Genomic DNA, 22,458 nt, shown 5'->3' on the forward strand with positions numbered 1-22,458 from the left:
GAACAAACTTTCAAACTTAAAAAATGCCTGCCGAATGGGTTGAATTTTTACATCTTTATTTTTAAAGGGGAAAGGAGTAGATGATTCTAACTTCGTCCCTTCATGGACAGTTGATCGCCCGTTCTATATACACTGCAAGAGTACAGTATTGACAGAATATAGAGAAAATAACGTTCTCTTATGAGGCCCAATGGCTGGGCTTCACAGGAAGACTAAGATGGCAACTTTGGAGGCCTTCAGCGGGCATCCAACTACCATAACAAACCCATCGGCACTGCATCACAAGGAGGTAGGTGGCGGCGGGAGCCAGTGCACGTGCACAGTGGCAATCAGTCCATTTAAATGGTGTTGTCAGAGATTCACACTGGCGTGTACCGACTCCAGGTTTAAAAAAATATATACATTCGGTAGGTTCCATTATTAATGTATACTTAATGTATTACATTTTTCATAGGAGTTTAGAAAAGATGAGAAGTATTAGCATAATTATCCTAAGTTATTTAGTCTAATGCCTCTATGAAATTTAAAAAAAATAAATAAAATAATATAGAGGAGTTGTAACTTTGGCTTACAGACTCCACAGCCCTGCCCGTACAATGTGCTCCTGACCGTGGCATCAGGACTGCACACAGAAAAGTACTGTAACCTTATAAAGCAGTGATCTAAGCTCAACTCAGACAGAACACTGCAAAACTATCTTTAGCTCAACTAATTTAGCATGGGCTCATAAATGTAGAGGGCAGACCTGGTTGGGTTCTGTTTGTACTGAGGCCTCATTCACACTTACATATTTGATCAGTATTTTGTTCAGTGGAGGATGCATACATGTATTGCATGTTAGTTTTTCTGTGTTTCAGATGAACTCTTGGTTTAAAGGATGTAAAATACTGATCAAATAGGAAAGTGGGAATGAGGTCCAAGACACGCTTGATGTACCCAGGTCTGCATGCTCATGATCGTTATACAGGAAGACTTTCCCAAAATAATCTTTTAGGGTAAGACCGACTGTATGGAAGTTATTCCTTATCTATTGCATAAGAAATAACATCCAGATGCCAGGGTTGTCTGACCGCAGGGACCCCCATCAAAGCAGAGAACAGGGACTATGAATGGATCAGTGGTCGATCATGTGCACGGCCACTCCATTCATTCTTTATGGCACTGCTGGAGATAGAGGAGTGCTGCGATCGGCGGGTCTTCAGCGTTCCCATAAGAATGAATGGAGCATCAGCACGCTTTACTTGCAAGGAGCTCTTCAGTGCCCCAGTTCTCTGGATTGGTGGGGATCCCAGCAGTCGATCCCCCAGCGATCAGGAGGTTATCCCTTATGCAATGGATGAGATATAAAGGTTTGGTTACTTTCAAGTTTTATAGTTAACAATTAAACCAGACATACTCCAATTATTTAAAACAGGAGTGGATATCAGTTCATTTTGAAAGTTGTTTTTTTTTCTTTATGGAAGATAGTAATTTTTTTCATACTATGTTTTAAAGGGGTTTAACCACTAGTGACAGTGATTGTTGACTGCGGTTGACACCCCCAAAAATGTAACATTGGAGAGCAGGATAATATTTTGTATACCGTACACTGACTGGTAAGGATGTAGTAAAGCCTGAGCACATGATGCTCACAGAAAACACATTTGTCTCATTGGTGCACGAGATGAGAGCACTTTTTTTTTTTTTTGGTTTGTTGGGGATGGGTGGAAAGGACTTTTGTTTATTTTTTTTATTTATGTTTTGCAGTACTTATTTGATTATAGAGAATTAACAGAAAGAAAATTGATGATTTAACAAGAGGAATAGTGTTGCAAGAAGCGTGATTCTTCCCATTAAACTAAGGGCAGGAGGATGGACCCTACTGTAAGTATCATCTGTCATCCTCATACAACAGAGCATTGCAGCTCCAGATATACACATAAGCCATCATGCAAATGTGAACAGAGGCTAACATGTCATTTTTCAATCACCAGTTCATTAAATTATACATGTCATTTTCCAACTAAATATCAATAATAGAGGAAAATGTATAGTAGTTACCAAAATAGCGACACTGACAGGTGCCCCTAATGGTAACGACTTTCATATTGACGACTGACATCCCATACAGGTTTATCAGTCTGTGTCTGGAGTATTGCTTTAGGGGGAGAACTCCCCTTTATGGAAATTGGATTCCAAACGCTCTTATATACCTGAAATAAAGCAGTTACTCACCCTCCCCAGATCCAGCACCAGCTCCCCAACACTGCTCGGGTTTCTGAGTTTTGGTTTGCAGCGGTGACGTCACATTGAATGCTTACATAACTGCTGCAGCCAATCACTGAGCGTAGAAGCTGTGCCGACAGACATAGCAAGCTGCCAAGTTCAGCGATTGGCTGAAATGGTGACGTGCACTGTTGAAGTGACATAACCGGTGCAGCCAAAACACTAAAACCCAAGCACAGGGAGACAGCGCTGGACTCGGGGAGAGAGAGTACCTGCTCTGTTTGCTATTTTAGGTATGTAAGAGTTTAGGGTCCATTTACTTTGAAAGGAATTACCCCTTTAAGACACTTTCATGAGGTTTGTAAGACCTCATGGGCATCAGCATGGCATTAACCAACACTACTTGGTGTGACATCACTGTGCTGCCCTAACCAGAATATTTTGTGAAATGACTATAGATACTTCAGGAACAAGTGTACAACGTATGGCAGGAAGGGAACTGCAGCACTGACTTTGAGCTATGTATCCCCCCTGCCCCCACCAATTACGTCCTCACTAAAAACAAAGTGATTATTTCTGCTGGATGAATGATAACAGAGAAACAGCTACTGGAAAAATGTAAATTACCCCAGAAACTGGCATTTCACCTTGAGTAACAGAAGGCCTGCAGCCGGGCTACACACCATGAAGAAAGAAAGCTGTGCAACAATGGAACAAAAAATACCAACCAAAAGGGGCACAGCCAAGTCTGGTGCACAAAAGGCTACATAAAAGACAACAGAAATAAAAAAAAAAAAAAAAAAAAGACAGAAGCATACCCTGAGCAATACAATATGCTCACTGCCTAGAACGGTCACATTACACAATATTGTGTATAGCAACCAGCGGCAGCAGAGGTCGGGAGCCCCCCGGGCAACAACCAGCCGCAGCATAGGCCGGGAAACCCCATGGTGCAACGAAGCACACAGAGCAAGAGCCTCATATCTTAATTAATAATCAGGTGATTTATTGCAACTATAATGTAATATCTTATGCAATATTTTAGGTAACTGAAAGTCCTATAAAATGATGGGTCACTGCCACATTAAATGAGACTAACACAACTCTGTGTGCACGTGTTTCTTTGTCTCCCGATTAAAATCGCAGGTATACCAATTGCTGATCTACCAGATGAACTTGGAACAGTCTCCCACCAGGAACCCAATATATTGGGTACGGTACTTCCAAACGTATGACCCAAAAGCCTTACTTTACATTTATGTGAATCACTCGAGAGCACTACTACCAGACAAAATTTTGCACATTCTATGGCGCCATTAAGTATCACTACGTTTCCTCCAACAGCAGTGCAGTGTACCCTGTGCACGCTCACAAATAAAGGCCTATTTAGACAAGTTCTAGGCATAAGTGAGCGCCAGACTCATTACATAACCTATATATTAAGCCCTTGCCGACACACGCCGTATATATACTGCTCTGAGGGAGCTGAGCACCGCTGTTATCAAGTGCGGGTGTCAGCTCTATGGGAGAGATGATACCATGTAGCAACGCCCACGATCGGAGACAGCACCGATCGCAGGCGCTTAACCCCTGTGATGCTGCTGTCAATAGTGACAGCAACATCACGGGGCATCGCAGAGGGAGTGAGCTCCCTCTGTGCGCCCATCAGTAAAAAAAAAAAAATTTTTTAAAAAGTACACAAATTTGGTATCGCTGCATACAGAACGACCAGACCTAGAACACTGTCCCACTAGTTAACCCCTTCAGTGAACACCGTAAAAAAACAAAGCAAAAACTATGCTTTAGCATCATGCCGAATAAAAAGTGCAATAAAGCGCGATCAAAAAGACTAATGCAAGTAAAAATGTTATCTCTGAAAAAGTCATCTTGTCCAGCACAAAAACCGCCATACTGCTCAATAAGTGGAAAAATAAAAAAAGTTATAGCTCTTAGAATAAAGCTATGCAAAAATTATTTTTTTTCTATAAAATACCGTATATACTCGAGTATAAGCTGACCTGAGTATAAGCCGAGGTACCTAATTTTATCACAAAAAAAAACTGGGAAAACTTATTGACTCGAGTATAAGCCTAGGGTGGAAAATGCAGCAGCTACTGGTAAATTTCCCCATTCCTGGTATGCATCTCCCCCCCCACCCATCATCCCCAATCCTGGTATGCATGCCCCCCCCCCCCCATCATCCCCAATCCCGGTATGCATGCCCCCCCCCAATCCCGGTATGCATGCTCCCCCCCCAATCCCGGTATGCATGCCCCTCCCCCTATCATCATCCCCAATCCCGGTATGCATGCCCCTCCCCCCCATCATCCCCAATCCCGGTATGCATGCCCCTCCCCCCATCATCCCCAATCCCGGTATGCATGTCCCCCCCCCCCCCATCATCCCCAATCCCGGTATGCATGTCCCCCCCCCCATCATCCCCAATCCCGGCATGCATGTCCCCCCCCCCCCCCATCATCCCCAATCCCGGTATGCATGTCCCCCCCCCCCATCATCCCCAATCCCGGCATGCATGTCCCCCCCCCCCCCATCATCCCCAATCCCGGTATGCATGTCCCCCCCCCCCCCATCATCCCCAATCCCGGTATGCATGTCCCCCCCCCCCCATCATCCCCAATCCCGGTATGCATGTCCCCCCCCCCCCATCATCCCCAATCCCGGTATGCATGCCCCCCCCCCCCCATCATCCCCAATCCTGGTATGCATGCCCCTCCCAACATCCCCAATCCTAGTATGCATGCCCCCCCATTATCCCCAATCCTGGTATGTATGCCCCCCCCATCACTGTACACATTAAAAAAATAAACACTTCTACTCACCCTCCTTTCCTCTACTCCAGCGCTACTCCTGTTCTGCCAGCAGCTCACCTCCGCATCTGAGCAGCACATGATGTCATTGCCATGTGCCCTCAGATGAGCTGCGGGGATATTCACTTCTCTCCACGTCGGGACTATGGTAGTGGAGAGGAGTGAATATTCCTGTTCTTTAATAGCGTGTGCACCCATATTCACCCTTCTCCACGCCCATAGGCATGGAGAAGAGTGAATACGCATTCTCTTTAGTAGTGGGCACAGAGGATCGCTGAGCCGCAGCAGGAGCTGCGGCGCTTCTGACACTGTGCACACGCTATTAAAGAAATGAATATTCACTCCTCTCCACTCCCATGAGCGGGGAGAAGGGTGAATATTAATTTTCCTTTAGCAGCAGGCACACAAGGTAGCTGCAGCAGCGGCTACTGCATGTGCCCCGATCCTCCGCCGCCGCAACCCCCCCCCCTCCCCACCACCGGAATATATTTACAATAAAGTATGTACCCGAGTATAAGCCGAGGGGGGCTTTTTCAGCCTAAAAAATGGGCTGAAAAAGTCGGCTTATACTCTAGTATATACGGTAGTTTTTATTGTGTAAAAGCGCCAAAACATAAAAAAACAAAACCAAACAACACTATATAAAATGTAGGATTGCTGTAATTGTACTGACCCAAAGAATAAAGCTGCCTTATCAATTTTACCACAAGTGGAATGTCATAAAATAAAAATCCCCAAAAAACAATTTCTGAATTGCTGGTTTTTGTTCATTCTGCCTACCAAAAATAGGAATAGAAAGCGATCAAAAGAGGTCATTTGCCTGAAAACTGTACCAATAAAAACAAGCTCTCACATGACTGTCAGCAGAAATATGAAAAAATGATAGCTATCAAAATATGGTGATGCAAAAACTTGTTTTTACACTAAAAAGCATTTTTAAGTGTGTGACAGAAGCCAAATATAAAAACCTGATATAAATCTGGTATCGCTGCAATTGCACCGACCCGAAGAATAAAGTTGTCTAATCACTTACACCGCATGAGGAATGGCGTAAAAAATAAATAAAACCAATTCTTGACCTGCTGCTGATTTGTTCATTCTGCCTCCTACAGATTGCAGTAAGGCTTTGCGCACAATATCCTGCGCTGAACGCTTACACCGGGGTTTCCATGTGAATCTCTAAAATATGTGATTCAAACATAACCCCTGGCGGAAGATTCCCTGTAATGAGGCAGATGGAGGCACTGTGGACACAGTCTGCCCTGTGATACGCCGGTGCCCATCTTTTTATTAGTCGTGCATAAAAGTGCCATTGGCCACAGTTTTGTGCACTTCTGAAAAGAAGAACACTGCTGAACAGAGGCCAGACTGAGTCCAGAGTAACTCTGCTGCCTCATTATAGTGAATGGATGCCTTTGGGGTTTCATCTGAATCATGTCACTAGGAGATTTAGATGGAAACCCCGAAATAAGTGCTCAGTGTAGAGCACCAGATAAATGTGATCCAAAATGTTATGTAAAAAGTTCCCAATAAAAGCTTTAACTCCATTCACAAAAAAAAGCAAATCCCCACTCAGGTCAGTCATTTGTTTACGGAAGTATAGGGTCTTCCACATTACTGGTAGCACAAAGGTTCTGGAAAAGCGAAATGGCTACTCACCCCCCAAAAGAAATCCAATGAATTCTGCGCTTCCAAATCCAAATGTCCCCCTTCCTTCTGAGCTCCAGCGTGCCTAAACCACATTTAGAATCCACACGTTTGACATTTCTGTAGTGATGAGTGCAAGCCTAATTTACATGAATGTCTCCAGAAGCACGAGCTGGGTACAATGTACTGGTCACTACAACATACTGGTCACTACAGCGGCAGTTTGCAATATTCACTCAACAACATCCACTGCTGCTTATTTATTGAAAACACCCATGGAGTCAAAATCGTCACTACACTAGTAGATGAATTCACAAAGGGGTATAATTTTCAAAATGGGGTCACTTGAAGGGGATTCTGCATATGGAGTCCGCATACTATTCTAGAAAAATCTGCTCTCCAGCAGGCAAATAGAACTCCGTTCATCCCAAGTCTCGCCGTATGACTAAGTACTGTACAGCCACATATGGGGCATTTCTACATTCAGCAGAAATTGTGGGATACATTTTGGTGCCATTTTAGTCATTTCCCAATGTGAAAATGTAAAAATTTGGGTCTAATGTAAACATTTTGTGAAAAAAAGTTAAATGTTCATTGTTTCCTTCCACATTCCATTGATTCCTATGAAACACCTGAAGGGTTAATAAACTTCTTGAATGTGGTTTTGAGCACCTTTAGGGGGTGCAGTTTTTAGAATAGTGTCACTTTTGGGTATTTTCTGTCATATAGACCCCCCCAAAGTGACTTCAAATATGATGTGGTCCCTAAAAAAAGGGTTTTGCAAATTTTGTTGTAAAAATGAGAAATCACTGGTCAACTTTTAACCCTTATAATTTATTTTTTTTGTTAGGAAGTTATGTTTCCAAAATTGTGCTGATGTAAAGTAGACATTTGGGAAAGGTTATTAACTATTTTGTGTGACATATCTCTGATTTAAGGGCATTAAAATTAAGTTTGAAAATTGCAAAATTTACACCATATTTCCAATTTTTTCACAAATAAACTTAAATCATATCAACATTTTTTTTACCACTATCATGAAGAACAATATGTCACGAAAAAAACTCAATCAACGGGATCTGTTGAAGCGTTCCAGAGGTATTACCTCATAAAACGACACTGGTCAGAATTAAAGAAATTGGTCTGGTCATGAAGGTGACAACAGGCCTCAGGGGTAAAAGAGTTAATGGGGTGCACTATACTGTGTGTAGGGTATATAAGGGGGTGCACTATACTGTGTGCAGGGTATATAAGGGGGTGCACTATACTGTGTGTAGGGTATATAAGGGGATGCACTATACTGTGTGCAGGGTATATAAGGGGGTGCACTATACTGTGTGCAGGGTATATAAGGGGGTGCACTATACTGTGTGCAGGGTATATAAGGGGGTGCACTATACTGTGTGCAGGGTATATAAGGGGGTGCACTATACTGTGTGTAGGGTATATAAGGGGGTGCACTATACTGTGTGCAGGGTATATAAGGGGGTGCACTATACTGTGTGTAGGGTATATAAGGGGGTGCACTATACTGTGTGTAGGGTATATAAGGGGGTGCACTATACTGTGTGTAGGGTATATAAGGGGATGCACTATACTGTGTGCAGGGTATATATATCAGGGTGCACTATACTGTGTGCAGGGTATATATATATCAGGGTGCACTATACCGTGGGCAGGGTATATATATATCAGGGTGCACTATACCGTGGGCAGGGTATATATATATCAGGGTGCACTATACCGTGGGCAGGGTATATATATATCAGGGTGCACTATACCGTGGGCAGGGTATATATATATCAGGGTGCACTATACCGTGGGCAGGGTATATATATATATCAGGGTGCACTATACCGTGGGCAGGGTATATATATATATCAGGGTGCACTATACCGTGGGCAGGGTATATATATATATATATCAGGGTGCACTATACCGTGGGCAGGGTATATATATATATCAGGGTGCACTATACCGTGGGCAGGGTATATATATATCAGGGTGCACTATACCGTGGGCAGGGTATATATATATCAGGGTGCACTATACCGTGGGCAGGGTATATATATATCAGGGTGCACTATACCGTGGGCAGGGTATATATATATCAGGGTGCACTATACCGTGGGCAGGGTATATATATATCAGGGTGCACTATACCGTGGGCAGGGTATATATATATCAGGGTGCACTATACCGTGGGCAGGGTATATATATATCAGGGTGCACTATACCGTGGGCAGGGTATATATATATCAGGGTGCACTATACCGTGGGCAGGGTATATATATATCAGGGTGCACTATACCGTGGGCAGGGTATATATATATCAGGGTGCACTATACCGTGGGCAGGGTATATATATCAGGGTGCACTATACCGTGGGCAGGGTATATAATGGGGTGCACTATACCGTGGGCAGGGTATATAATGGGGTGCACTATACCGTGGGCAGGGTATATAATGGGGTGCACTATACCGTGGGCAGGGTATATAATGGGGTGCTCTATACCGTGTGCAGGGTATATAATGGGGTGCTCTATACCGTGTGCAGGGTATATAATGGGGTGCTCTATACCGTGTGTAGGGTATATAATGGGGTGCTCTATACCGTGTGCAGGGTATATAAGGGGGTGCTCTATACCGTGTGCAGGGTATATAAGGGGGTGCACTATACTGTGTGCAGGGTATATAAGGGGGTGCACTATACTGTGTGCAGGGTATATAAGGGGGTGCACTATACTGTGTGCAGGGTATATAATGGGGTGCACTATACTGTGTGCAGGGTATATAAGGGGGTGCACTATAACATGTAGCCGCTCTGTATTTTGTATATACTGTACATGACGTGTAGTTTTGCTGTAAGATAAATCAGCATTACCGCAGGCTGTATCACTCCTGGGACTTGTAGTTCTGGTTCTCCTCTGGAGCTACAGGTGGCATAGTGTCACCACCCTCCTCCCGGTGTCCGCCTCCCCCCGGGTACCACGTCAGGACCTCCCTCCCGGGCACCGTCCCGCTCCCCTCCAGGTGCCCCGCACTCTCCCGTCACCCGTGGGCGCAGGCCGGGCCTCACCGAGTGATTGACTCCCCACATGAAGACACTGACGAGCGGGTCGCTGGCCCGGAACACCTTCACTTTCTGCTGCACGAAGTGTTTCTTCTTGGTCTTCGTCTTGGCAGTCGTGGTTGGCAGAATGCTGACAGCTGCCGAGGAAGTAACGGGCACCGCGCTGGAAGACATGTCAGCACCACGGGGCCGCCAGCCACCACGACCCCCGAGCCTCCTCCTCTTTTTCTTCTTCTGTCCCAAGCCGGTGCTCCCCCGCCCGCCGGGACTGTTGGCTCTCTCCGCCCCTTGCAACTCACCTGAGCGCCGTGCGCGCCTGCGCAGCAGCACCCTACCTCCACCCAACCGGCTCATGGGTCACGTGACTGAACGCCAGGCGCGCCCTCGTCGCCATGGAGATTTTATCCGAGAAAGCTGGAATGTCAGAGAGCAGCAGCCATTTTGACTAGTGGCAGGGACAGGGCGTGTCACAAATAATGGGTATTGTCCGCCCGGGTTGTGTCAGTTCTTGTCCACAACGATGTGTGCACATTTGCCCAGGTTATGACCCAACTCCTTCAGTCCTTTCTTGCTCCTGCCATATCCCACTCTGGCTCTGCTCATATATCTTGCCTTTGCAGTCCTATCATCACTGTGAAAGAAACTTTAAACATCCTACTAAATAATAATAAATGTCTACTAGGTGAGGCATTCCTCGCCATCGGGAAAATGGGGGTCCCACAATTCTAATCAGATGCCAGCAGCTGCCGCTGCAACTTAAAGGGAACTTGTCACATGAAAAAATACTATTAACCTGCAGCTATGGGGTTAATCTGCAGGTTCATACCGTTCTGAACCTGCCCGGCGGCTGCACTTAGACCCCCGCTGCTGGGAGGAAATGATCTTTATTCCTTCCGACAACGTTTGGGTTTCAGTAATGGGGGCGGCACCGGTTCACTCATCAGTCATAGCTCCCAACCGTACCGTATTTGGCCGGACTGTCCTGATTGGAGGGCTCAGCCCCGCGTCCTGTCACGACACAGCTGTTCTCCCAGCTTCTACAGGGCAGGCGTCAGCACCAGGGCAAGTGCCGGGGCCCTGAGGAAGCAGAGGGGCCCACTCGCCAAGAATAGTAGGGGCGCAACAAAATAGTTTCGCCTAGGGCGCCGTAATCTCTCGGGCCGGCCCTGGATAACAGCAGAATCATTTCATTTCATAGCGTTAATGTTGAAAGAAAACTCGATTGTGTTTAAGCTATATACAGTATTTTCCATGTCAGAGAGAAGAATACTTACTGCTCAGGAGGAGGGATGGGCGAGCATGAATAAAGCACGGTGTACTCATATCTGGGGTCTCCATACATCAAGAGAGTAGGGATCTCAAGTGCGTGTGAGAAACATCTGTGTGCTGTCAGCTTTGTATTTCCTCTCACCCGTTTGTCTACGCACTGAATAAATCGATCTAGATGATTTGATATCAAGTCGTTGAACGCCGCGTCTAATATTTTGGTATTTTACTCTTGTGCTGTGAACACTTCACACCATTCACTGTTGGGTTAGGCTGAAAATATCACCACTGCTGATCAGAGATGATTCGTAATGACTGACATTGTAGAGGTAGTGCCGACTCTTCATTCATGCCTACTATGAAAAAACTGGAGAACAAGGCAAAACGAAAATAGTTTTTTTTTGTCTTACACTCGCTCTGTATGTGATATATTGGGAGACATATGACACTCTAAGTAGATTTTATTCACCATCATTTAAAGGGGTTGTTTGACAAGCATTTTTTTTCTTTTATACTAAATATTCTTTTATTTTTTAACCCATTTTGAGTATTTGTAATATATATATATATATATATATATATATATATATATATATATATATATATATATATACACACACCGTGGTGTGGAAAAATGTTTGCTCCTTTTCTGATTTTTTATTCTTTGGCGTGTTTGTCATGCTTAAATGTTTCAGATCACAAAACAAATTAAAATATTAGACAAAGATAACACAAAATGTAGTTTTTAAATGAAGGACTTTATTATTAAGGGAAAAAGAAATCCAAACCTACAGGGCCCTGCAGGATTTTAATCCATGACTACGTAGTGTGTTACTAACGATAATGTTTGAAACTGTGGTCCAAGCTCTCTTCAGCTTATTGACCAGGTCCTATCATGTAGTTCTGGGCTGTTTCCTGACCTTTCTCAGAATCATCCTTACCCCACGAGGCGAGATCTTGCATGGAGCCCCAGACCGAGGAAGATTGACAGTCATCTTGTGTTTCTTCCATTTTCTTATAATTGTGCCAACAGTTGTTGCCTTCTCACCAAGCTGCTTGCTTATTGTCCTGTAGCCCATCCCAGCCTTGTGCAGGTCTACAATTTTGTCTTCGGTGTCCTTAGACAACTCTTTGGTCTTGGCCTTGGTGGAGAGGTTGGAGTGTGATTGATTGATTGCGTGGACAGGTGTCTTTTATACAGGTAACGAGTTCAAACAGGCGCAATTAATACAGGTAATGAGTGCTGAGTAGGAGGGCTTCATAAAGAAAAACTAACAGGTCTGTGAGAGCCAGAATTCTTGCTGGTTGATAGGTGATCAAATACTTATTTCATGCAATAAAATGCAATTTAATTATTTAAAAATAATACAATGTGATTTTCTGGTTTTTATTTTTAGATTCTGTCTCGCAGGTGAAGTGCACCTACGATAAAAATGACAGACCTCTCCATTCATTGTAAGTGGGAAAACTTGCAAAACCGGCAGTGTATCAAACACTTATTTTGACACACTTTTACAATGACATACAGTACAGACCAAAAGTTTGGACACACCTTCTCATTTAAAGATTTTTCTGTATTTTCATGACTATGAAAATTGTACATTCACACTGAAGGCATCAAAACTATGAATTAACAGATGTGGAATTATATCCTTAACAAAAAAGTGTGAAACAACTGAAAATATGTCTTATATTCTAGGTTCTTCAAAGTAGCCACCTTTAGCTTTGATGACTGCTTTGCACACTCTTGGCATTCTCTTGATGAGCTTCAAGAGGTAGTCACCGGAAATGGTTTTCACTTCACAGGCGTGCCCTGTCAGGTTTAATAAGTGGGATTTCTTGCCTTGTAAATGGGGTTGGGACCATCAGTTGTGTTGTGCAGAAGTCAGGTGGATACACAGCTGATAGTTCTACTGAATAGACTGTTAGAATTTGAATTATGGCAAGGAAAAAGCAGCTAAGTAAAGAAAAACGAGTGGCCATCATTACTTTAAGAAATGAAGGTCAGTCAGTGCGAAAAATTGGGAAAACTTTGAAAGTGTCCCCAAGTGCAGTTGCAAAAACCATCAAGCGCTACAAAGAAACTGGCTCACATGAGGACCGCCCCAGGAAAGGAAGACCAAGAGTCACCTCTGCTTCTGAGGATAAGTTTATCCGAGTCACCAGCCTCAGAAATCGCAGGTTAACAGCGGCTCAGATTAGAGACCAGGTCAATGTGCCACACAGAGTTCTAGCAGCAGACACATCTCTACAACAACTGTTAAGAGGAGACTTTGTGCAGCCGGCCTTCATGGTAAAATAGCTGCTAGGAAACCATTGCTAAGGACAGGCAACAAGCAGAAGAGACTTGTTTGGGCTAAAAAACACAAGGAATGGACATTAGACCAGTGGAAATCTGAGCTTTGGTCTGATGAGTCCAAATTTGAGATCTTTGGTTCCAACCACCGTGTCTTTGTGTGACGCAGAAAAGGTGAACGGATGGACTCTACATGCCTGATTCCCACTGTGAAGCATGGAGGAGGAGGTGTGATTACAAAGGACAAAGAACACAATAGGGTCTTATCAGGATGGAAAGTTATTAAAGCCCATGCACATTGGTGCTCACCTGGTAGGGTTGTGTGCACACAACCACTGATAAGGCTTTAGGCTGCTACAGACTCACGGGGAACAATAGAAAATAAAACTGGAAACAAATGGGTTAGCCTGTGCTGCCGTCGAAGGATGAGAAAAAGCAGAATCCAAATGAATGTGGTTTATTCATCAATGTGTTTCAAAACGCGTGGACGAATAAACCGCATACATGTGGATTCTGCTTTTTCTCATCCTTCGACGGCAGCGCAGGTGAACCCATTTGTTTCCAGTTTTGCTTTCTAAGGTCTGAGCATGGACGGTGGTGCACGTACTGTCCACGGGTCTCCTCACCCGAACATGACAGCCTAGACATATATGAGGCTGGCAAGTTCTGGTCAGGAGACCCACGGAAAGACCATGCATCACATCCCATGCTCAGACCTTGCCATGTGGTGTTAGAGACATCTCTTATCCCATTTAATAACCAAAACCTGGCGTTACTTGATTAAACAATGTGGACCATTGACATTAAAGCTTGCTACTTTAGAAAACCAAACACTTTACCATGAAAATGAACACTCATCTTGAGCGTGCTTGTGCATTTCAATGGAGAGAACAGGCCACTATCAGATCCAATACCAGTGGCTTACTTTGGGCACGTTAAATTAGCCATCTTCATACATAGGACCTTATACATCAAACTTGAGAACAAACCTTCTTACCCGTAACAACCAAATTGTATCCGAAGACTAAACATGTCAGGGTCAGGCAAAGGAAACCTTCAGGTATCACTTATCAGAAGGTCCTCAGTCTGGCCACCGAGTGGTTATGATGTGCACTGTCGGGGGTTTTGTCAGCATGTTGTAGTATTGTGTTGAATCGGTATTGTGAAAAATTGTAGCCCTTAATGAAATTTGTGCAAAGGTAAAGGTCCATAATGCACCGCTGAAATACTAGGAAACTGTCACCGGGTTTCATCTTGACAATATTGATGTAGTGCAATTTGTGTATGTATATATAATATCCGCTCCAGGTACAGCTCGGGGCAGGGTGGCCAACTTGACTTTTTATTTTTCTGGACAGCTTATCAAAAAATCATGGACAGAAAACATTTTTTCTGGACACATTGGAAAACCGTAATACATCAATTTTATTATAAGTGATCCATGTATACAGCCCATACTTCTGATGTGAAACATTAAATGCATTCACTGTAAACTGTAAAATGCTGATAGTTACAGTCAAAATAATCTGTATAAATTTCTTCAGTTTCAAAAAATCACGGATGCCTTGAATTTTTTTTTACAGACAGGGCAAAAAAGTGCCCTATTTTTATCGGCTGTCCTGGAATTTCTGGAGGGTTGGCAAGCCAGGCTCAGAGTTACATTGATTTGTTGGTGGAATCAATGATACGGCCATTTCTCCAAAGTGTCGCAGGAGATGTTCTTCAAAAACACAATGCCGGGCTTCATGTTATTCTTGCTAATGTGAGCAGCCAGCATGGCCTAAACGTGCAGCGTCTCCGGACTTATCTCCCATCGAACACATCTGGGACGTCATCGGTCGGCAATTGCAAATGGAGCTGCCAGCAGTAGACCTTGAAGATTTGCCCAAATGCATTCAGAATGGCAGAAAAATCCACAGACAACCATTAATAACCTTACTGATAGCAGCCAAGGTGTGTAAGTGCCCGTGTTTCTGCACATGGCACTCATATTGGATACTGAAAAAATCCAGATGTTTAAACATTTTGTTTCCATTTTTTCATCATTAGCATATCACTATTATGTCTATGCATCCCATGATTTCCATAATGCTGCAACTGTACTTTTTGCTGTTTCAAAATCAATGTTGAGGAGTGTACATATGTATTTACATGTAATTATCTCACATTTTGTGCATTCTAGTTGCCTATATTTATCAGTGCTGGGTACCTGGAACACATATTAATGTCTGTTGCTCATTCATAGATACAGATGGGTCAACAAGCCCTTATGAAATAGGCTTCTCTATGTTGTACATATGTGTACAATTGGAAGATGTCAAATATTTCTATATCTTTAGGCAGAAAACTGAAATTTTACTACACAAAGCAATTTAACATTAAAATGGCTCATGGCTGTTAAAGTTGATAACCATAATTACCATGTTATGGTGCATAGTACTTTAATGATTGTGTAACACGGGCACTTTAGATGCAGTGACACAGAAACACAGAGCAGCTAATACGGGGTTAATAAACAGGGGACGTTTATAATAACAGGGTAAATCTCCACGCAGGGAGTATCAGGGGAAAAACAAGGGAAAAGCAGGTAAAAGTCTATCACTGACAGTTCACAGTTTAACTGGATGTAGCAGAGTCAAACCGGTTATAATCAACAGTTTTTTTCACTTAGTTGACTCTCGCTCCTCACAAGGCAGATGCACGCTGATGCCGGTGTTGATTTTTCAGGCTTCCCCGCCCAAACAATGCTCTGTCTTCTGGCAGCAGCGGGCGGTCTCCGGTTTTACCCGCTGAGCCTCTAGTCCATAACACGGCACTTCACGTGCCCAGCTCCACCGACCCTGCGTCTCTTCTCTAGTCGGCCTGACTCCTCCGGTCCACTGCACTTTGCTCTTGCTCCCAGTCCTGGAGCCAGGAGCCTGGACCCTCTCACGCTGCTCTGCTGAGCCGGATCCAGCTCCGCTTTCCCACGCAAAACGTACTCGTCTCTTCCTCCCTCTAGTCACACCAGGAGTCGCTCTGTCACCTGACCTCCCAGCTCTCTCTCGACACACCCCCTGCTTCCCTGTCACATGACTACTCTGCTTGCAGTCTGTCTTCCCCCTGCAACAAGAGGTACGGCCCCGGCAGTTCCGGATCCCTTGCTCTGAAAGTACTTACACCCCGGTCTTCCCCCTTACACCCCCGCTCTCCTTTAACTCGCCATTCCACGGGCGAGAGTTCCTTCATCAAATGTTCACATTCTTGGACTTCCTGGACGATATGGTACCATGTGAATTGATCTTGTTCGTAGCGGTAAGGAGGCACTCCTGCTGTTGTCCGTTCTGACCGGCGTAACTCAGTTTGACCGATGGGGGGTGCAGGGTCACTCGGATTTCCAATCTCCGCCTGCCCGGTGGCTTCAACCGATGTTGTTCCCTCGCCGTCTGCACTGGGGACTGCAGGTAATCGGGTGCTGGGGCTTGGAGGTAGAATCAACAACTCTTCTTCGTCCACATCGTGGCTTGGGGCAACTGTGACAGGTCCCTCTCTAGAAGCAGGTAATTCTTCTCCACCCTCGTCATCTTTAGACAGACAGGGTCGCAGCACACTATGATGAACCACTCTGGTAGGGGCTCCTTCAGCCCCCTCGGGTTGAACTTCATACACAGGTCCTTCAGCGCCAATCCTGCGCTTCACTCGGTGCGGGGTCCGTTCCCACCGCCTACTCAATTTGCCCCGGGGCCGCCTGTCCCGAACCAACACCCGCTACCCGGGCCTTAGAGCTGTCCCTCAAAGAGGCAATGTCTCATGATGTTTGAGCTCCTGAAACTTTTGTTGTACCAACCGTCGGAGGGTCTGCAGTCGATGCCGATGTTCTCGGACCCAGGAAGACACCCCCGTCCGTGGGTAGTCCTCCTCGGGGTCCAGCTCTAACTCGGTGATCTCTCGCCCCTTTCGTCCGAACAGCAAGGTATAAGGAGTGAACCCCGTCGCACTATTCACTCGGTTGTTATAGACCCACACCAGCTCGGCCACAAACTCAGGCCATCGTACCTTCCGATCTTCCTCCAACGTGCGGAGCATTTGGATCAGTGTCCAATTAAAGCGTTCACAGGCCCCATTTCCTTGAGGGTGGTAAGGAGTAGTCCGTGACTTCTCAATCTTGTACAACCGGTGCAGCTCTTCCATCACCCAGCCTTGGAAGCAGGCGCCTAGATCGGGCAAATCCTGCTTAGTGAGCCGAAGGAGATTCCTCTTGGACTAAATTCGTTCAACCTGAGTCGTTAATAAGGTTTTTCCAGTAATAACCATGCATGGTCTATCATCAAATTGGCCACTAATGTTTGATCAGCAGGGGTCTGTACCCCAGGACCACCATCAATCAGCAAAGCTGCACTTCCAAATGTAGAAGAAGCAAAGCTTTCTCATATAGCAGCAATGGGAGAGCACAATGCAGTTGGCCTGAACTGTCGATCAGGAGCATCCATCCCCTAATAATTAGGAAGTCTGGAGGCTAGGGAGCGATGCGCTCCTGAAGTTGGGATGAACTCTTTAATACATAGTCCGTGTCTGCCCCATCAACACCAATTATGTATTCTCAGCAAACCTCTTTAAAGTGTCGTCATACACACTGCTTACATTAATAAGATCTTAGACCTGATGAGTCTGGTGTACTTACTTTGAACTTCCATGTTAGAATGGCTGTAAAATCCTGATATTAATATGAGCTGGATATGTTTTAGCAGTTGGAACTGGCCGAATTTTATTATTAATTAGGAAAAATTTAAAAAAGGATCATGCAGCCATCCTGATATGAATTCTAAAAGTAAGTACACCAGCCTCATTAGGTCTAAGAGACATAGCTAACAATGTATGGTGTTTTGCATTGCATTTGCACTCATCAGTCCGGAAGCTGCACATGGGACGTACTTGGACGTTCCAACATGACAACGATCCAAAACACAAGGCCAAGTCGACCTGTCATTGGGTACAGCAAAACAAAGAGAAGGTTCTGGAGTGGCCATCTCAGTCTCCTGACCTCAATATCATTGAGCCACTCTGGGGAGATCTCAAGCGCGCAGTTCATGCTAGACAGCCCAGGAATTTACAGGAACTGGAGGCTTTTTGTCAAGAAGAATGGGCAGCTTTACCATCTGAGAAAATAAAGAACCTCATCCACAACTACCACAAAAGACTTCAAGCTGTCACTGATGTTAAAGGGGGCAATACATGGTATTAAGAACTGGGGTATGTGAGCTTTTGATCAGGGTCATTTGGATGTTTTTGGTTGTCATTAAGATTTAAAAAGAGAAAACACAGTAGTTTGACAATAAATGGCTTTCACCCAACCAATAACCATGAGTGGAGAGAGAGTTTTTTTGTTATCATTCATATTCTCTAAAACAAAATTCTGCCGGGGTATGTAAACTTTTGAGCACAACTGTATATGATATAAAGGAGAGAACATGGTACAGGCATTTTTGCTGGACTTCCTAACAGTAGTTCATTGAAGAATATTACAGTCATCCTCTCCGCGGCCTCTAGCTAATTGATGACAACAATGGGTTCCATTTAACAGAATAGCAAAGGATAAAGGTTCAGTTTCCTTAGGGCGTCCTTAGGATAGGCCGTCCACGTTTGATTGGTGGAGCCTTGACCTTTGAAACCCCACCAATCAGCACTTAGTGAGGCTTTTTTTGTTATGTTTTTGATCTTTAACACTTTGAGTAGGTTGAAAAAATCCTAAATTCTATGCACTGACCACATAAAATTTGCACCATACATTTTTTGTCAGTTAATAATGCTTATGAGGACACCAGATATCCCGTTTTATTGGTAGCGCATACTTATACATACATCTACATAGTTGCTAACATTTCTGGGGACGTCTAAGTATTGCCCCCCAATCCTTCTAGGAAAGCCCCAGGCCCAGTCATGGTTTAGAAGAACATCGCCCCTTTAGGCCCAGAGGGCCTGGGAAGTCTTGAACAGTTGGCAATTATGCATTTACATTTATTTATAAAATACTATTGACATTTACCAACTTCCAAGACTTACGGTAGGGTCACATGGCGACATGTAAATCACATATAGTGAGTGTAGAATGGGTTGCACTGAAAATGATAACTTTGCAAAAAAAATCCAAATCTGTTACATTTTTGGGCACAAGTTGAGAACTTGAGTGAGACTTGCCACTTGCATGAAACCTGTTTGCAATTTTTTCTTAGTTTTTTTTCTTGCTTTTTTTATTAACAGTAGCTCTAAAATAGTTGCATGACAACCAATCGCACAACTTGTCTAAGAAATACTGACGCTTGAAGCCTTAATTGCGTTATATAGTAATAGACAACCCCTTCTTAATAGCTTAAGTGCCTGAAATAAAATAAAAAATCATATACTTACCTTCTGGACTAGTGGCACTCCAGGTGATGTGATTCCCAGTGGTCGCATGATGGCTGTGACCAATAAGCGGCATCTCCTCCTGTCCAGTCGGTGACTTCTATTGATTATGCTATTTGTTTTTATTGTGTATAACCTACACATGTAAAGTGTCATGGCATAAATGGTGCTATAATAATAAGTAATAAAAGGAATAATAATTACTAATCATCTGCAGCCTTTTTAGTATTCCAAAAGATCAGATGTCCGTTCTAACCAAATAGGTGAAGGCTGCAGTCAATCAGCAGTCACATGAGATAACAATGTCACGCGGCTAAACGAAATACCAGGACTAACATCGCAGGAGTGGCGTTGGTCTGGGAGGTAAGTATATGATTTTTTTTATTTTTGTGGGGTGCTTAAGCAATTAAGTAAGGGTTGTTCAATCAACTCCTTTAAAAGTGTACAGATAGTCCCAATATATGAAGTGCCCAAATCCATGGACTTTTAGGCTACGTTCTCACGATGAGCTTTTGGTGCATTTTTGACGCTGCGTGTTTTTGTTGTGTGTAAAACGCAGCGTCTTACACATTCAGCAAAGTAGATGGGATTTATAGAAATCTCCTGCCCACTGTGCTTCTTATTTACACTGTGTAAACTGACCTGCGATGCAGCATGTCAATTTCTCTTGCGGGTACACTGAGTTTTCCGTGCGGATTTTTCCCATAGACTTGATTAGATGTGGAAAATCCGCAGGTAAAAAACAGCAAAAACGCATGTAAAAAAAAGCGCACACAAAAACGCAATGAAAAAACACAAGTAGCCTAATTTAAACAATAGGTGCAGAAATTTTGCAGCATCGAAAATTTGCCAAAAGCTCATCGTAGCAACATAGCCTAAAAGGGACTGAAAACCCTACCATGTATCACTACTAATTGATGAGGCAAAAATGCAACCCATACAGAACAATACACAGAATGAATAGAGGGTCCTGGGGAAAGTGTGGATCCATATAATGATTCTTACAGATTGTTGCAGTCATTTTATGTAGTTCACCAAATTTGACATTTAAAAGAAAAAAAAGTAAAAAAACAAAAAAAAAACAAAATAAGAGTTGAATTATCTTTATTGGAAATTGCCCAACTTACTCTACAATTAAAAAATAAAACAATAATAAATAGTATCTGTAAATTCAAGACACAGACATACACTGGAGACAGAACAGTGCGATGGATCATGCTCACTAAAAGGGAAAGTTTCATTATTTATCCTATTTTGTTTTTTTTATCTAGCCTTAAAGTTTTATTCTTGATTTCTACTCTGCAAAGTAGCCGACCATTTGTGTACGATGCTGCTGCGTTGGCTGCTTTACATTTTCCCCTGAGTTTCTTTGCATTAGATTCTTGGCAAATACTGGGGACTGAACGCAGGTGGTTTGTAAATGGTCACTTATATGTATAGTCCTTACTTAGATATAAAATGTTGTTTCTTAATGAAAATTTCTCTTTACCCATGTTCTCATCCAGCGTATTGTCAAGTACTGAATAGACAACTATACATCATTTTCATTGTCACATTTTATTCCATTCCTTTGGATACATTACTAACCCCAGGTTAATGACACAGTGCGTGATTTGACAGGTATACATTAAGTTTCCCTAGAGGACTGAGATTAAAACACAAGTGGGTACATAATTGAGTGCATTGCAAAGGTATAGAATAAACATTAGCAGCTGTTAGTATACAGTACGTTAACAGAGCACGGTAGAAAGACATTGAGCTAGAGTCATACAGGGAGGGAGATAATGTTTGGCAGCAGAGGCCACAGGAAGCTAACTTGCAGCATGCTGGGAATAAGCTTCAGTTCCTTTGGAGACTGGAAGTGGAAAAGAAGAAAGAAAAAAGCAGAGAGAGATCAATAGATTAGTGCATTAGAGGGGAAAGAACAGCGCTGCATTACCGGACGGAAACTTCTGTGTTTTTGCTCTAGTCCTACATAAAGTAGCTAGTTTCATGTGACAAAATGTAAGGTAGGGGGTTTCTCCTAATAGACAGTCTTGGGCAAAAAGATGGATGAGGTCCGTCATTGAGGTGTAGCCAATATTTATTTTAATTATCTGTAAAAACACAACTCGTTTCAGCCGCTTCACCACAACTTTGATGGGACCCTAAACCTAATACTTCTCAAGTCATCCATCTTTTGCACCCAAGACTGGCCATTATTTGGAGAAACACTAGGGCCTCAAGCTCTACATTCTGCTTGGTTTTCCTCCCGGTTCTGTTTGGCATCTGTCGGACGAGGATATTGGGGGCATGGTGGATATTTTATCAAGCCTACAGTTGAGTTGTGCCCATCATAAGGTGAACACCTACACTGCGACTTGTTCCTCCCTTAGCTCCCTGACAAACCCTATGTGCATCTATTTTGGTTATTTCTTATATATGCCTCTTCTAAGTTTGCAAATTACAGCAGGCCAATGCAGTTTGGTAAAAGTAAGGTGTGCCCAATCTAAAGGCACCAAACTAAAATTCCACATCAAATATTGTATTTTTGCAAACTTCTTCTTGTATATAGAATTTTCAGAGTTTCAAAAGAAGTGAATGGAGACATTTGCCTGGAGAGCTTTTAATTCCTGATGGTTCAAGACAACGCCCCATTCTCGAGATATGCGTGGGTCCAACATTTATCAGGCATTTCTATCATATTCTGTTGATATACCATAAATATGTAGATGCAAATGCTATTCTAAAGGAGTAAAGGGGTTCACCTAACCGCTTCCTGC

General features: G+C 43.5%; 2 protein-coding genes across 4 annotated transcripts in view; both read right to left on the bottom strand.

The window, feature by feature from the left end:
• PIP4K2C (phosphatidylinositol-5-phosphate 4-kinase type 2 gamma) overlaps positions 1-10,134 on the bottom strand; it is a 70,061-nt gene extending 59,927 nt beyond the window's left edge. Inside the window, exon 1 of the mRNA XM_073663302.1 lies at positions 9,760-10,134. Within this exon, the coding sequence (XP_073519403.1) occupies positions 9,760-10,107 (348 nt within the window). The 5' untranslated portion in view covers positions 10,108-10,134. The remainder of the gene's footprint in view (positions 1-9,759) is intronic.
• A 10,649-nt stretch (positions 10,135-20,783) lies between these two features.
• The window catches only part of KIF5A (kinesin family member 5A), a 150,811-nt gene continuing 149,136 nt past the window's right edge, over positions 20,784-22,458 (bottom strand). For all 3 annotated transcript variants that reach the window (XM_073663305.1, XM_073663303.1, XM_073663306.1), the window contains one exon: positions 20,784-21,551. The gene's annotated coding sequence lies outside the window, so the exon portion shown is untranslated. The remainder of the gene's footprint in view (positions 21,552-22,458) is intronic.

The sequence above is a fragment of the Phyllobates terribilis genome, unplaced genomic scaffold (genome assembly GCF_046119375.1).
Source record: "Phyllobates terribilis strain yellow unplaced genomic scaffold, ASM4611937v1 Scaffold_2__4_contigs__length_985480577, whole genome shotgun sequence".
Lineage (NCBI taxonomy): Eukaryota > Metazoa > Chordata > Amphibia > Anura > Dendrobatidae > Phyllobates > Phyllobates terribilis.